The 15,180-nt window shown below is 42.9% G+C and overlaps 1 protein-coding gene across 1 annotated transcript in view; it reads right to left on the reverse strand.

Annotated features, from left to right (window-relative positions):
- Positions 1-15,180, reverse strand: part of csmd3b (CUB and Sushi multiple domains 3b) — an 826,488-nt gene that overhangs the window by 40,600 nt on the left and 770,708 nt on the right. Inside the window, exons 59-60 of the mRNA XM_036953488.1 lie at positions 12,798-12,977; positions 4,810-4,983 (exon numbers count right to left, since the gene is read on the reverse strand). Of these exons, the coding sequence (XP_036809383.1) occupies positions 4,810-4,983; positions 12,798-12,977 (354 nt within the window). The remainder of the gene's footprint in view (positions 1-4,809; positions 4,984-12,797; positions 12,978-15,180) is intronic.

Consider the following 15,180-nt stretch of genomic DNA (forward strand, 5'->3'; position numbering starts at 1 on the left):
TAGGTGTAGAATTGATGGTTGTGTCCTCTGATGTTCAAATAGGCCTTCTTAATAAGTCACTGAGTTATTATGATTCTCTGGCTCGCTAGAGAGACAATCCTCAATAGGTGTAGGATAGATGGCCGGATCCTCTGATGTTCAAATAGGCCTTCTAAGGTTATCTGAGTCGTGACAGATGATGGTGGAGAGAAAAACACACTTAATTACACTATTATTTATAATGACTAATAACGGGAATGAAGCCTTGTCTCAGCAAAACTCTGAGCCTTTTAAAAACAAAGGCTTTCACAAATCCGTTGCGTTTGCGAACCCAGTCTGCAACACGCAATTGACATTGTAACTTTGGAGACGAGTTCCCTTCAGATCTGTGCGTGTTTGGACATTTTTGGTTTGTGTATGAGGATGATTGCTGTGTGAGAGTGAGTGAGTGAGTGAGTGAGTGAGTGTGAGAGAAAGACTTGGTCACACTTTTTTGGTGTCTGTCTATCATTGGGCACAGCTGCTCATCATGGTGGAAGCCTCTCACCTCCCACAACCTGCCCTTTAACGGGAGGCATCTGCTAGTCTTTTCAATTCAATTTACCATCTAATCTGCAGTACACCGAGTACCCCTTTGTCCTGCCCTCGTTTTGGGTCAAATTAAAGTGATGCCGAAAGTTACTGCCGAAATTATTGAGTTTGACTGATGACCCTAAAATGGGTGGAAGATCGTCGGACCAGACCAAGGACTTTATGAATGAGCGCTTCCTCCTCTAACTCAGCTGTCACTCAATCAACCAATGACATAGAGAACCTTGGTTTGTTCCTTTACAGAGGCGAGCAAGATGACAGTATAGCATTAATTCTGCAGCCATTTGTTTCACTACATTGCCAGATACCCAGATCACCTGCATGAAAAAATAAGAAAAAAGAATAGACCAAGAAGCACTTTAGTGTGCAGTGCTGATATAACAGGAAAAGACACAGTAACAACAGGGAAGTAACACGGTAACGACAGGGAAGTAACAGGAAACGACAGGGAAGTAACAGGAAAAGACAGGGAAATAACACAGTAACAACAGGGAAATAACAGGAAACAGGGAAATAACAGGAAACGACAGGGAAGTAACACGGTAACAACAGGGAAATAACAGGAAACAGGGAAGTAACAGGAAAAGACAGGGACATAACACAGTAACAACAGGGAAATAACAGGAAACGACAGGGAAATAACAGGAAACAGGGAAATAACAGGAAACAGGGAAATAACAGGAAACAGGGAAATAACACAGTAACAACAGGGAAATAATAGGGAAATAACAGGTAACGACAGGGAAATAACAGGAAACAGGGAAATAACAGGAAACAGGGAAATAAAACTTTAACATCGCAGTAATAGTACCTAGCTGCTAAATAACTATATAAAGTGTGAGGAATTGTCTTGGTTGTTATGTAGAAACTATTATATATTGCTTATAGCTAAAACCCTTCATGGTGAAACTGTCACGTCCAATTACAATAAAGCAACAACAAATAAGTAGTGCAAAACTGTTTACCCGTCGTCAACAAAACAAAAACAACGGCTTTAGGGCGGTCAGTGGCACTATTTCCCCCTACTGCGAACTCCCATCTTTAACAACTATGTATGATAGATAATAAGTTATGTAGAAAGTAGTCAAGGCCCTGTTCACCTGTTCTCAGTAGCAATGTTTATACTGATGTAGAATGTACTTTCTTAGAAAGACTGTTTACTAAACAGAAAACATAGCTATACAAGACACCTCAAAACAACACACACATGCTGTATCTAAAGTCTGCACAGCACAATGTTTCTAGATGCAGGGTGCATGTATGTTTTTTATTAAAAACTACATACTCTATAACTGGTACATTATAATGGATGAGGAGGGTATTCAACTTAAAACAAGATAAATCTATCCACTAACATGGCTACTTGTCTCCTCTCTTGTGAACGAAACGTATCAGAGCATTGTGAAGTTGCCTAACCACTATTCCAGTACACTTTTGCCTGGTGGCTGTTGCCCCGGCCTGTTCTAGGTCACACAGCTCGAGCAGGGGGCACAGTAGGATGTAGTAAGGGATTTACTATCCCCTACACGTTAAGGCCAGGTCTCTTAAAGTGTATTTAGCGCAAAAAAACAACAACGATATTCTAGTCTTGCTAGTCTCACATTCTAAGAATTTGAAGGAGAAAGAGTGTGAGAGAGACGGGAGTGTTTCTGTTTGGTTTCCCGGACGACGATGGCAGGTGCAGAGGTGAGCACTGTGGTCAGGTGATGTTTACACCTGTCCCTGAGTGGCCACCTGTCACCGCTGTGCGTCACTCGGGCCAATGAGGGCGCGGTCCCCACTAACAAGGGTAAATGCGGGTCCAAGCACCACTAGAACTATAGAGAAAGTACCATTTGTGAACATAATAACAGGGGAACTGAGTTTGCTTTATAATACAGTGTTAAAACACCGGAGGCACAGTAAAACTATGAATGTAGTAGCGGTAAGAAACATAATTACTTATGTATCGTCAAGACATGTACATGTACCTGTTTGCACAACACCTTTAAAGACTGGAGAACTATGAACTACGAGCAAAAGACCCAAAAGTTCAGTTTTGTGGTTGCCCTATGTAGTTTCTCAAACCTTTTTTCTAAGAGCGTTCCAAGTGCATTGTAAATGGTGCTAATGAGAAGAGGTGAGAAGGGCCTTGAATACTTACTACATAACTTATGCTTATTATTCTCTAATATTTATAGTTCTTAATAATTGTTTCTATATAACCAGGAAAATTCTTCACACTGTATATCCTTTTGGCACACTTTAAATCTTTATTTAGTAGCTACATCCTAACTATAAACGGGTTATTATGGGGTTGTTGTTGCCATGTAGTTACTGTGTTCTTTCCCTATTGTTACCCTGTTCTTTCCCTGTTGTTACCCTGTTGTTACCCTGTTCTTTCCCTGTTATCCTGTTCTTTCCCAATTGTTACCCTGTTCTTTCCCTATTGTTACCCTGTTATTTCCCTGTTGTTACCCTGTTCTTTCCCTGTTGTTACCCTGTTCTTTCCCTGTTGTTACCCTGTTGTTACCCTGTTCTTTCCCTATTGTTACCATGTTCTTTCCCTATTGTTACCCTGTTCTTTCCCTATTGTTACCCTGTTCTTTCCCTGTTGTTACCCTGTTCTATCCCTATTGTTACCCTGTTCTTTCCCTGTTGTTACCCTGTTCTTTCCCTGTTGTTACCCTGTTCTTTCCCTGTTGTTACCCTGTTCTTTTCCTGTTGTTACCCTGTTCTTTCCCTGTTGTTACCCTGTTCTTTTCCTGTTGTTACCCTGTTCTTTCCCTATTGTTATCCTATTCTTTCCCTGTTGTTACCCTGCTCTTTCCCTGTTGTTACCCTGTTCTTTCCCTGTTGTTACCCTGTTCTTTCCCTGTTGTTACCCTGTTCTTTCCCTGTTGTTACCCTGTTCTTTCCCTGTTGTTATCCTGTTCTTTCCCTGTTGTTATCCTGTACTAACCCTGTTATTTCCCTGTACTAACCCTGTTATCTCCCTGTACTAACCCTGTTATTTCCCTGTACTAACCCTGTTATTTCCCTGTCGTTACCATGTTATTTCACTGTCTTTATCACGTCATTTCCCTGTACTAACCCTGTTATTTCCCTGTCGATATCATGTTATTTCCATGTCTCTACCGTGTTATTTCCCTGTCGTTATCATGTTATTTCCCTGTCGTTACCGTGTTATTTCCCTGTCTCTACCGTGTTATTTCCCTGTCGTTATCATGTTATTTCCCTGTCGTTACCGTGTTATTTCCCTGTTATTTCCCTGTCGTTACCCTGATATTAACCTGTTGTTTCTAATAAAGATTAGGAAATTGGTTTAAAAAATCGAAAAGATTCATCTCTATAACTGACTATAGTCATAGAACTGTAGAGTGGACATCTTATTCAAAATGAAACAAGAATGCAACAAAATGTGTTAGTTCTACTGCAGAGAGAGAGTGAAGCTGCATCGATGTGTTAGTTCTACTGCAGAGAGAGAGTGAAGCTGCATCGATGTGTTAGTTCTACTGCAGAGAGAGAGTGAAGCTGCATCGATGTGTTAGTTCTACTGCAGAGAGAGAGTGAAGCTGCATCGATGTGTTAGTTCTACTGCAGAGAGAGTGAAGCTGCATCAATGTGTTAGTTCTACTGCAGAGCGCAAAGCTGCATCGATGTGTTAGTTCTACTGCAGAGAGAGTGAAGCTGCATCGATGTGTTAGTTCTACTGCAGAGAGAGTGTGAAGCTGCATCGATGTGTTAGTTCTACTGCAGAGAGAGAGTGAAGCTGCATCGATGTGTTAGTTCTACTGCAGAGAGAGTGAAGCTGCATCGATGTGTTAGTTCTACTGCAGAGAGAGTGAAGCTGCATCGATGTGTTAGTTCTACTGCAGAGAGAGAGTGAAGCTGCATCGATGTGTTAGTTCTACTGCAGAGAGAGTGAAGCTGCATCGATGTGTTAGTTCTACTGCAGAGAGAGAGTGAAGCTGCATCGATGTGTTAGTTCTACTGCAGAGAGAGTGAAGCTGCATCGATGTGCAAGAGAGTGGAAAACAGAGAGCTAGAGAGCGAGTGAGAAAGAGAGATGGAGAGAAAGAGAGAGCGAGAGAGAAGGAGAGATGGAGAGAAAGAGAGAGCGAGTGAGAAAGAGAGATGGAGAGAAAGAGAGAGCGAGTGAGAAAGAGAGATGGAGAGAAAGAGAGAGCGAGAGAGAAGGAGAGAGAGAAAGAGCGAGATAACAAAATAACACGAATGGAGAGGAGAGATGTTACTCACGTAGGCACTGAGGCACCATTCCATTCCAGGTGCCGTTGCCCACGCAGGTGAGAATGGCAGGGAATGACAGCTCGTACCCTGGGGAGCAACTGTAGCTCACGCTGGTGCCCCACTCAAAGTCTGTACCCTCCAGGACTCCGTTGGAGATGGCAGAGGGTGCTGCGCAGGTCACCGCTATGGGTGGAGAAGAGAAGGGGGTGAGGGGGGAGAAGAGGGGAGAGAAAGAGGGTGGGTGTAGTGGGAGAGAGGACAGGGAGAAAGAGGAGGAGAGAGGGGAGAGGGGAGAGAGAATAGGGAGAGAGAAGGAGAGCGGGGGAGGAGAGAGGAGGGAGGAAGAGAGAGAGGGGAGGAGAAAGGGAGAGAGAGGAGGACAGAGAAGAGAGAGAGAGAGAGAAAGAGAGAGAGAAGCGAGGGAGGGAGGGAGGGAGGGAGGGAAGGAGGGAGGGAGGGAGGGAGGTTACTCTGAGGGGAAGTAATACTTTAATCAATGCTGAATTACTCACTTACTTAACCCTCATTATCCCTGTAGGGATATCATGAATCAATTAGGCATGGATCATACTTTACTTAACCCTCATTATCCCTGTAGGGATATCATGAATCAATTAGGCATGAATCATACTTTACTTAACCCTCATTATCCCTGTAGGAATATCATGAATCAATTAGGCATGGATCATACTTTACTTAACCCTCATTATCCCTGTAGGGATATCATGAATCAATTAGGCATGAATCATACTTTACTTAACCCTCATTATCCCTGTAGGGATATCATGAATCAATTAGGCATGGATCATACTTTACTTAACCTTCATTATCCCTGTAAGGATATAATGAATCAATTAGGCATGGATCATACTTTACTTACCCCTCATGATCCCTGTAAGGATATCATGAATCAATTAGGCATGGATCATACTTTACTTAACGTTCATTATCCCTGTAGGGATATCATGAATCAATTAGGCTTGGTTCATACTTTACTTAACCTTCATTATCCCTGTAGGGATATCATCAATCAATTAGGCATGGATCATACTTTACTTAACCCTCATTATCCTTGTAAGGATATCATGAATCTATTAGGCATGAATCATACTTTACTTATATCTCGTTATCACTGTAGAGTTATCCTGAATCAATTAGGTACGATTTATACTTTCTGATTCCATTCATGGCATAAAGGCAAACAGCGAATACACAAGACACCTTTAGGAAAAGGCTGCAGCCAGGCTAACTAAACTAAAACAACATATTTTCATAATCTTAGGAAATGAAGCCGAAGGAATAATTTGGTTTGCCACCCTTAGTGGACATTTACTACCAGCTGTCTAACGGAAACTGAGCTAATGGTTTTCTCTCCGAGCACTAGCCTCTGGGTGTCACTAGGCTACCTGCGGGGGTGGGTACCCTAATGGCAAGTGTTGGGGCAGTAACCGAAACCGAATCCTCGAGCTGACAGCGTAAAAATCTGTCGTTCTGCCCCTGAACAAGGTAGTTCCTAGGCTGGCATTGTAAATAGGAATTTGTTCTTAACTGACTTGCCAAGTTAAATAAAGGTTAAATAGAAAAATATCTGAGTCCCAAATTGCACCCTATTCCCTATATAGTGCAATAAGGCAGAGAGAGACAGCCAACGCCACACTTAAGTAGGAGAAAGGGCTAGGCTGAATGACTCATGTTGCACTCGGAAGAGAAAGGGAGACTCACTCTACAGTGTCTGTTCTGCCAACTACGATGTGAACACAGCATACTCCTCCTCTCACTGAACTACAGTAAGTAATAGCAGATATCGTAGGCTGTCCAAAAAAATTGCATGGCGGATACACTCTTTTACGCAAATTACAGTAACAGCAGATAGGGCTTTCTAGAAGACTGTTCTGTGAGGGTTGGTTTGGGCCGAAACAGGCTTTCCAGCATACTATACGATAGACACAATATTATCGTATTACAGTAAAATAGTGCACTATTTTGGAAAGCCTATCACCATGGATATAGTCATCGCACCGAATAACCGTTACAGCGCAGTGGATAGACTTTCCAAAAGATGGGGTTGGTTTGGTCAGTACCAGCACTGTGGATAGACTTTCCAAAATATGGGGTTGGTTTGGTCAGTAACAGCACTGTGGATAGACTTTCCAAAAGATGGGGTTGGTTTGGTCAGTAACAGCACTGTGGATAGACGTTCCAAACGATGAGGTTGGTTTGGTCAGTAACAGCACTGTGGATAGACTTTCCAAAAGATGGGGTTGGTTTGGTCAGTAACAGCACTGTGGATAGACTTTCCAAAAGATGGGGTTGGTTTGGTCAGTGACAGCACTGTGGATAGACTTTCCAAAAGATGGGGTTGGTTTGGTCAGTAACAGCACTGTGGATAGACTTTCCAAACGATGAGGTTGGTTTGGTCAGTAACAGCACTGTGGATAGACTTTCCAAAAGATGGGGTTGGTTTGGTCAGTAACAGCACTGTGGATAGACTTTCCAAAAGATGGGGTTGGTTTGGTCAGTGACAGCACTGTGGATAGACTTTCCAAAAGATGGGGTTGGTTTGGTCAGTAACAGCACTGTGGATAGACTTTCCAAACGATGAGGTTGGTTTGGTCAGTAACAGCACTGTGGATAGACGTTCCAAACGATGAGGTTGGTTTGGTCAGTAACAGCACTGTGGATACTTTCCAAAAGATGGGGTTGGTTTGGTCAGTAACAGCACTGTGGATAGACTTTCCAAAAGATGGGGTTGGTTTGGTCAGTGACAGCACTGTGGATAGACTTTCCAAAAGATGGGGTTGGTTTGGTCAGTAACAGCACTGTGGATAGACTTTCCAAAAGATGGGGTTGGTTTGGTCAGTAACAGCACTGTGGATAGACTTTCCAAAAGATGGGGTTGGTTTGGTCAGTGACAGCACTGTGGATAGACGTTCCAAACGATGAGGTTGGTTTGGTCAGTAACAGCACTGTGGATAGACTTTCCAAAAGATGGGGTTGGTTTGGTCAGTAACAGCACTGTGGATAGACTTTCCAAAAGATGGGGTTGGTTTGGTCAGTAACAGCACTGTGGATAGACTTTCCAAAAGATGGGGTTGGTTTGGTCAGTGACAGCACTGTGGATAGACTTTCCAAACGATGAGGTTGGTTTGGTCAGTAACAGGGCTGTGGATAGACTTTCCAAAAGATGGGGTTGGTTTGGTCAGTAACAGCACTGTGGATAGACTTTCCAAACGATGAGGTTGGTTTGGTCAGTAACAGCACTGTGGATAGACTTTCCAAAAGATGGGGTTGGTTTGGTCAGTGACAGCACTGTGGATAGACTTTCCAAACGATGAGGTTGGTTTGGTCAGTAACAGCACTGTGGATAGACTTTCCAAACGATGAGGTTGGTTTGGTCAGTAACAGCACTGTGGATAGACTTTCCAAAAGATGGGGTTGGTTTGGTCAGTAACAGCACTGTGGATAGACTTTCCAAAAGATGGGGTTGGTTTGGTCAGTAACAGCACTGTGGATAGACTTTCCAAAATATGGGGTTGGTTTGGTCAGTACCAGCGCTGTGGATAGACTTTCCAAAAGATGGGGTTGGTTTGGTCAGTAACAGCACTGTGGATACTAGGCCTATTCCTTATACTATATAGTACCCTTCATTTGACCAGAGCCCATTGGCACCTGATTGCCTAGTGCACTACTTTTGACCAGAGCCCATTGGCACATGATTGCCTAGTGCACTACTTTTGACCAGAGCCCATTGGCACCTGATTGCCTAGTGCACTACTTTTGACCAGAGCCCATTGGCACCTGATTGTCTAGTGCACTACTTTTGACCAGAGCCCATTGGCACCTGATTGCCTAGTGCACTACTTTTGACCAGAGCCCATTGACACCTGATTGCCTAGTGCACTACTTTTGACCAGAGCCCATTGGCACCTGATTGCCTAGTGCACTACTTTTGACCAGAGCCCATTGGCACCATATCCCTTATATTATCAGTCCATTCCATTTGACCAGAACCCTTTGATTTGGAGGGTAGTGATTAAATGAATCAGCTGACTATAAAAACAAACACATTAGTCCAGCTGAATGGAGCTTTCTGATGATTGGCTGCTCTTATTGCCATCTCTGTGTCACAGTGATAAAAACAATAAACGTGTAATAAATTCCCAAATGTTGTATTAATATTCTGAATTAGTATTGGACACGCTTGGTAGCCCCTCCATTGAGAGTGGACCAGCTTGGCTTGTACTAAGCTAATGAATAATAGGTTTATGCAGAGTAGTTTCACAACTCCAGTGACACAACAGTGGTGAAGGAGTTCTACAGCTGCTGTGACGGATCCTCCATTTCACAGGCATTTTCACATACAGTATACAATATGAGTGCATGCACGCACACAACTTTGTGTTAAAAGGCAATGTTAGACTGTCACCCATCCACCTCCATTAGGCTACTTTCTATTCCGCACTGTCACGAATATCACCGAAGGTGGCTCTCCTTCCTGTTCGGGCGGCGCTCGGCGGTCGTCGTCACCGGTCTACTAGCTGCCACCGATCCTTTTTCCCTTTTCGTTTGGTTTGGTCTAATTGTTTTCACCTGTTCCTTGTAGGGGTTTTTGGGTTGGTGTTATTTAAGTTCGATTGGCCCGCTTGTGTTTGTGCGGGCTTGTTTCTGTTATGTAAAGGTGTTGGTTATATTGTGAGTTTTCCCGCTGGTTTTCCCGCTGGTTTTCCCGCTGGTTTTCCCGCTGGTTTTCCCGCTGTCCTGTTTGATACCCGTGTGTATTCTAGGTGGAGTGTATTTACGCCTGTGTTTCGGCGTCACCTATTTGTACAGTTTCTGGTTGGACATTAAAGAGTGTTTTTTCCCGTATCCTTGGCTCTCTGCGCCTGACTCCACACCCATTCACACCCATTCACACTCATTCGCACCCATTCGCACCCATTCACACCCATTCGCACCCATTTGCACCCATTCACACCCATTCACACCCATCCGCACCCATTCGCACCCATTCGCACCCATTCGCACCCATTCACACCCATTCACACCAATCCACACCCATTCACACCCATTCACACCCATTCGCACCCATTTGGACGTTACACACACGTCAACATCCACAGATCTAACTGTGCATCATAAGAATGTACGGCACCAAGATATCATTCTGGAGCTGTTGCATATGTATGCATAACAAAACACTTTCACACAGCCAGGAAACGGAACTATCACCTGTACAAACGGATGGAGACATGTGTTGATCATAGTTGGTCCAAGATAATGGTCAAAAGCTGAATTTTATGCATGTTGAGAAAGCGTGTTATGAAGAGAAACCTTTTCTGCCTGGCCATATAGTGTCAGCAATAACAACTACAAGACAGGATTGTTGGTCCTACAATAACAACTACAAGACAATGAGCCATTGGTCCTACAATAACAACTAGAAGACAGGATGTTGGTCCGACAATAACAACTAGAAGACAGGATGTTGGTCCTACAATAACAACTACAAGACAGGATGTTGGTCCGACAATAACAACTACAAGACAGGATGTTGGTCCTACAATAACAACTACAAGACAGGATGTTGGTCCTACAATAACAACTAGAAGACAGGATGTTGGTCCTACAATAACAACTACAAGACAGGATGTTGGTCCTACAATAACAACTACAAGACAGGATGTTGGTCCTACAATAACAACTACAAGACAGGATGTTGGTCCTACAATAACAACTACAAGACAGGATGTTGGTCCTACAATAACAACTACAAGACAGGATGTTGGTCCTACAATAACAACTACAAGACAGGATGTTGGTCCTACAATAACAACTACAAGACAGGATGTTGGTCCGACAATAACAACTACAAGACAGGATGTTGGTCCTACAATAACAACTAGAAGACAGGATGTTGGTCCGACAATAACAACTAGAAGACAGGATGTTGGTCCGACAATAACAACTACAAGACAGGATGTTGGTCCGACAATAACAACTACAAGACAGGATGTTGGTCCTACAATAACAACTACAAGACAGGATGTTGGTCCGACAATAACAACTACAAGACAGGATGTTGGTCCTACAATAACAACTACAAGACAGGATGTTGGTCCTACAATAACAACTACAAGACAGGATGTTGGTCCTACAATAACAACTACAAGACAGGATGTTGGTCCTACAATAACAACTACAAGACAGGATGTTGGTCCGACAATAACAACTACAAGACAGGATGTTGGTCCTACAATAACAACTACAAGACAGGATGTTGGTCCTACAATAACAACTACAAGACAGGATGTTGGTCCTACAATAACAACTAGAAGACAGGATGTTGGTCCTACAATAACAACTACAAGACAGGATGTTGGTCCGACAATAACAACTACAAGACAGGATGTTGGTCCTACAATAACAACTACAAGACAGGATGTTGGTCCTACAATAACAACTACAAGACAGGATGTTGGTCCGACAATAACAACTAGAAGACAGGATGTTGGTCCTACAATAACAACTACAAGACAGGATGTTGGTCCGACAATAACAACTACAAGACAGGATGTTGGTCCGACAATAACAACTAGAAGACAGGATGTTGGTCCGACAATAACAACTACAAGACAGGATGTTGGTCCTACAATAACAACTACAAGACAGGATGTTGGTCCTACAATAACAACTACAAGACAGGATGTTGGTCCTACAATAACAACTACAAGACAGGATGTTGGTCCTACAATAACAACTACAAGACAGGATGTTGGTCCTACAATAACAACTACAAGACAGGATGTTGGTCCGACAATAACAACTACAAGACAGGATGTTGGTCCTACAATAACAACTACAAGACAGGATGTTGGTCCTACAATAACAACTACAAGACAGGATGTTGGTCCTACAATAACAACTAGAAGACAGGATGTTGGTCCTACAATAACAACTACAAGACAGGATGTTGGTCCGACAATAACAACTACAAGACAGGATGTTGGTCCTACAATAACAACTACAAGACAGGATGTTGGTCCTACAATAACAACTACAAGACAGGATGTTGGTCCGACAATAACAACTAGAAGACAGGATGTTGGTCCTACAATAACAACTACAAGACAGGATGTTGGTCCGACAATAACAACTACAAGACAGGATGTTGGTCCTACAATAACAACTACAAGACAGGATGTTGGTCCGACAATAACAACTACAAGACAGGATGTTGGTCCTACAATAACAACTACAAGACAGGATGTTGGTCCTACAATAACAACTACAAGACAGGATGTTGGTCCTACAATAACAACTACAAGACAGGATGTTGGTCCGACAATAACAACTACAAGACAGGATGTTGGTCCGACAATAACAACTACAAGACAGGATGTTGGTCCTACAATAACAACTACAAGACAGGATGTTGGTCCTACAATAACAACTACAAGACAGGATGTTGGTCCGACAATAACAACTACAAGACAGGATGTTGGTCCTACAATAACAACTACAAGACAGGATGTTGGTCCTACAATAACAAACCAAAGCAAACTGATACGCTTTATTTAAACCCTTTTTCTCACTGTGGCAGCTAACAGGACACAATGATATATGGGCTACCGTTGCTAAGGGCAACAGTGTGGAAAGCAGGAGGTGTGCAGTGTTACTGTGAATAAGCTATAACAATCTGTAGTGAAACTGGTGGTGATTCCATAGGGGAACACAAGCCAAGACATCTCTGTTTTAGACAATGGGAACATTGATTAGTTAGTCCCTAAGACTTGGCTCATTGAAATCTATTCTAAAGTGTAGATACACATATTCAAACACTCAAATTGAAGTAGTTAGGGGAACAAACCAACCAAACAAAGTGTTGCTGAGCCCTACCTTTGAAAGATGCTATGATGCCAAAATGTTATTAGATATGTTCCACAGAGCATTGTGGGTAATGAAGTACATTATGCTACACACGTGTTGCTAGGTCTTACCTTGGCAGGATGCCATGATGCCACTCCAGGTGCCGTTGGAGGTGCAGGTGCGTACCGCAGAGCTGTCGGCCTCCATGCTGTATCCCGGCGCACACAGGAAGGTGATGTTCTGACCAATAGCAAAGTCCTCTCCATATCTCATCCCATTGGCTGGAACCCCAGGGTCGCCACAGTTGATCACTGTGATTAGACAGAAAGAAGGAAGGAGGGAGGGAGGAAGGAAATAAGTAAGGAAGAGAGGAATGAAGGAAGGAAGGAAGGAAGGAAGGAAGGAAGGAAGGAAGGAAGGAAGGAAGAGAGGAAGAGAGGAAGGAAGGAAGAGCGGAAGGAAGGAAGGAAGAAAGAAAGGAAGGAAGGAAGGGAGGAATGACGGAAGGGAGGAAGGAGGGAGGGAAGCAAGAGGAAGGAAGGAAGGAAGGAAGGAAGGAAAGAAGGAAGGAAGGAAGGAAGTTGGGAAGGAAGGAAGGTGGGAAGGAAGGAAGGTAGGAAGGAAGGGGACAAAAGAGTGACTCAGTGACACAGTGTACTCTGTTACAGCAAACAAATACATACATAACAAAGAAGACATCCCCAGTCTGGACACTTAGTTGGCTTTCTGGCTCTTGTGTGACAGACGCGGATATCTATGATGGCGGTCGAAGTGCAATTTAGGCCCCATTGTGGGTCAGACGTAAGATGTAACTGGGGCTGTGACAACAATCGGTGGTAAACCTAATCCACAAATCATCTGAAATGACCAATTTATGCAGCCAGCAACAGAGATATCTCCACTGATGAGATACCACCTCACCTCTTTTATTCAAAATGATAGATTTCACTATCACCGGGAAAATCAATAGCTGTGAGCTGTGTTCTCATACGAGGGTCTCCTGGGTTTAACTTCCATAATCAATTCTGTCAATCTCTTACGACTATAACTCCCTTCTGTTCTGTGGAGGACGGGATGGAAATCAGAGAGCAGGAAATAGAATGTTTACGGTCTACCAGGGAATTCAGATGACAAGGTAACAGAAACACATTAGTAGTTTTGTGATCAGTGATCACCGTGACTGACAACAAACCCCAAAAGTACTTTGCATTTAATAAATTTCTAATTTCAGAAAAAAGTTCACCCCCCCCCCCCATTGATTTATGTGGTGCCCTTATCAATTCCGGGAAATTACAGTTTTCCATAAATTTAGTGTCTTTTGCTAACAAAAAAACAACAACATAAGGATGAAGCTTTGGGAATCAATCATCGGAGGGTTTAAGCTCGTGAACATCTAGGTGGTGTGGAAAATGTCTCGGCCAAAATGCTGATGTGACTCCACCACTGGATAGAAAACATTGCATCACCCTTCTCAGCCTCCTCAATAAAACACATGTAAAGACTCATCAATCAGTACTACTTTAACACGTTACTTTATTTCTTTACTTTTTGGTAGGTATTTTTCTTAAAACTGCATTGTTGGTTAAGGGCTGTGTAAGTAAGCATTTCACTGTAAGGTGTTGTATTCGGCACATGTGACAAATACAATTTCATTTGATGCCACAGGCAAGGGATGCGCCCCAAATAACACCTTATTCCCTAAAAAGGTGACCTACGGTTAAATCAGAGCCCTGAGACTATATAGGTAACAGGGTGCCATTTTGGGGACATAAACCAAAGGTCTCTTTGAAACGCTGTAGGCAAAGCATTCTGCCTGTTTAAGCATATATGGGCACTAAGAGGCATACGATTAAAGGCAATGAACCTAGCCTGGAGGAACGAGTGTGGTCTACAACTTCTGTCTAGGGGAGATATGGAGTATGCAGTAGTTTATAGATCTGGAAGTCCATTCCTGAATTAACTGAATCTGAAACACCAGGTGAGATAGAGAGGAATTATCTACCTGAAGTGGAATAAGTCTAATTTGGTTCCTTGGAAGTTGTGGGAACGTATTTTTTTAGTTTCACATTGTTTGTGGGAACGAAGTCATTCATTTCCTGACCGGTAAAACTGAAGGTTTATTAAACATTCTGTGCAGAGGAGTGAACATTTTGACTGTTCTGGGAACATTTATTTTAAGGTTGCAGGAAGGTTCTGAGAACGCTTTACTCTGGTTCATTGAACGCTCTGCGAAAGTAAATTATAGGTTATTTGGAGGCTTTAAATAACTTCCTTGAAGATTCAAACCTATAATATGTTCTCTGTCCATGGAATTAGTTCTCTGTGCCACCAGGATGGAGCTAGCATACCATGTTTTTACACGTTAGTCTATTCAAACAGACTCCCATTTCAAAGGAAACAAGCACACATTAAGATCAGGTGTGGCCAATTAGTAGGTGTGGCCAATTAGTGGGTGCGGCCAACACACCAGAACACACTTAACAAGATAGAAGATAAGAGTTATGTTGATGCTGA

This window comes from Oncorhynchus mykiss, chromosome 18, assembly GCF_013265735.2.
Source record: "Oncorhynchus mykiss isolate Arlee chromosome 18, USDA_OmykA_1.1, whole genome shotgun sequence".
In the NCBI taxonomy this organism is placed as follows: domain Eukaryota; kingdom Metazoa; phylum Chordata; class Actinopteri; order Salmoniformes; family Salmonidae; genus Oncorhynchus; species Oncorhynchus mykiss.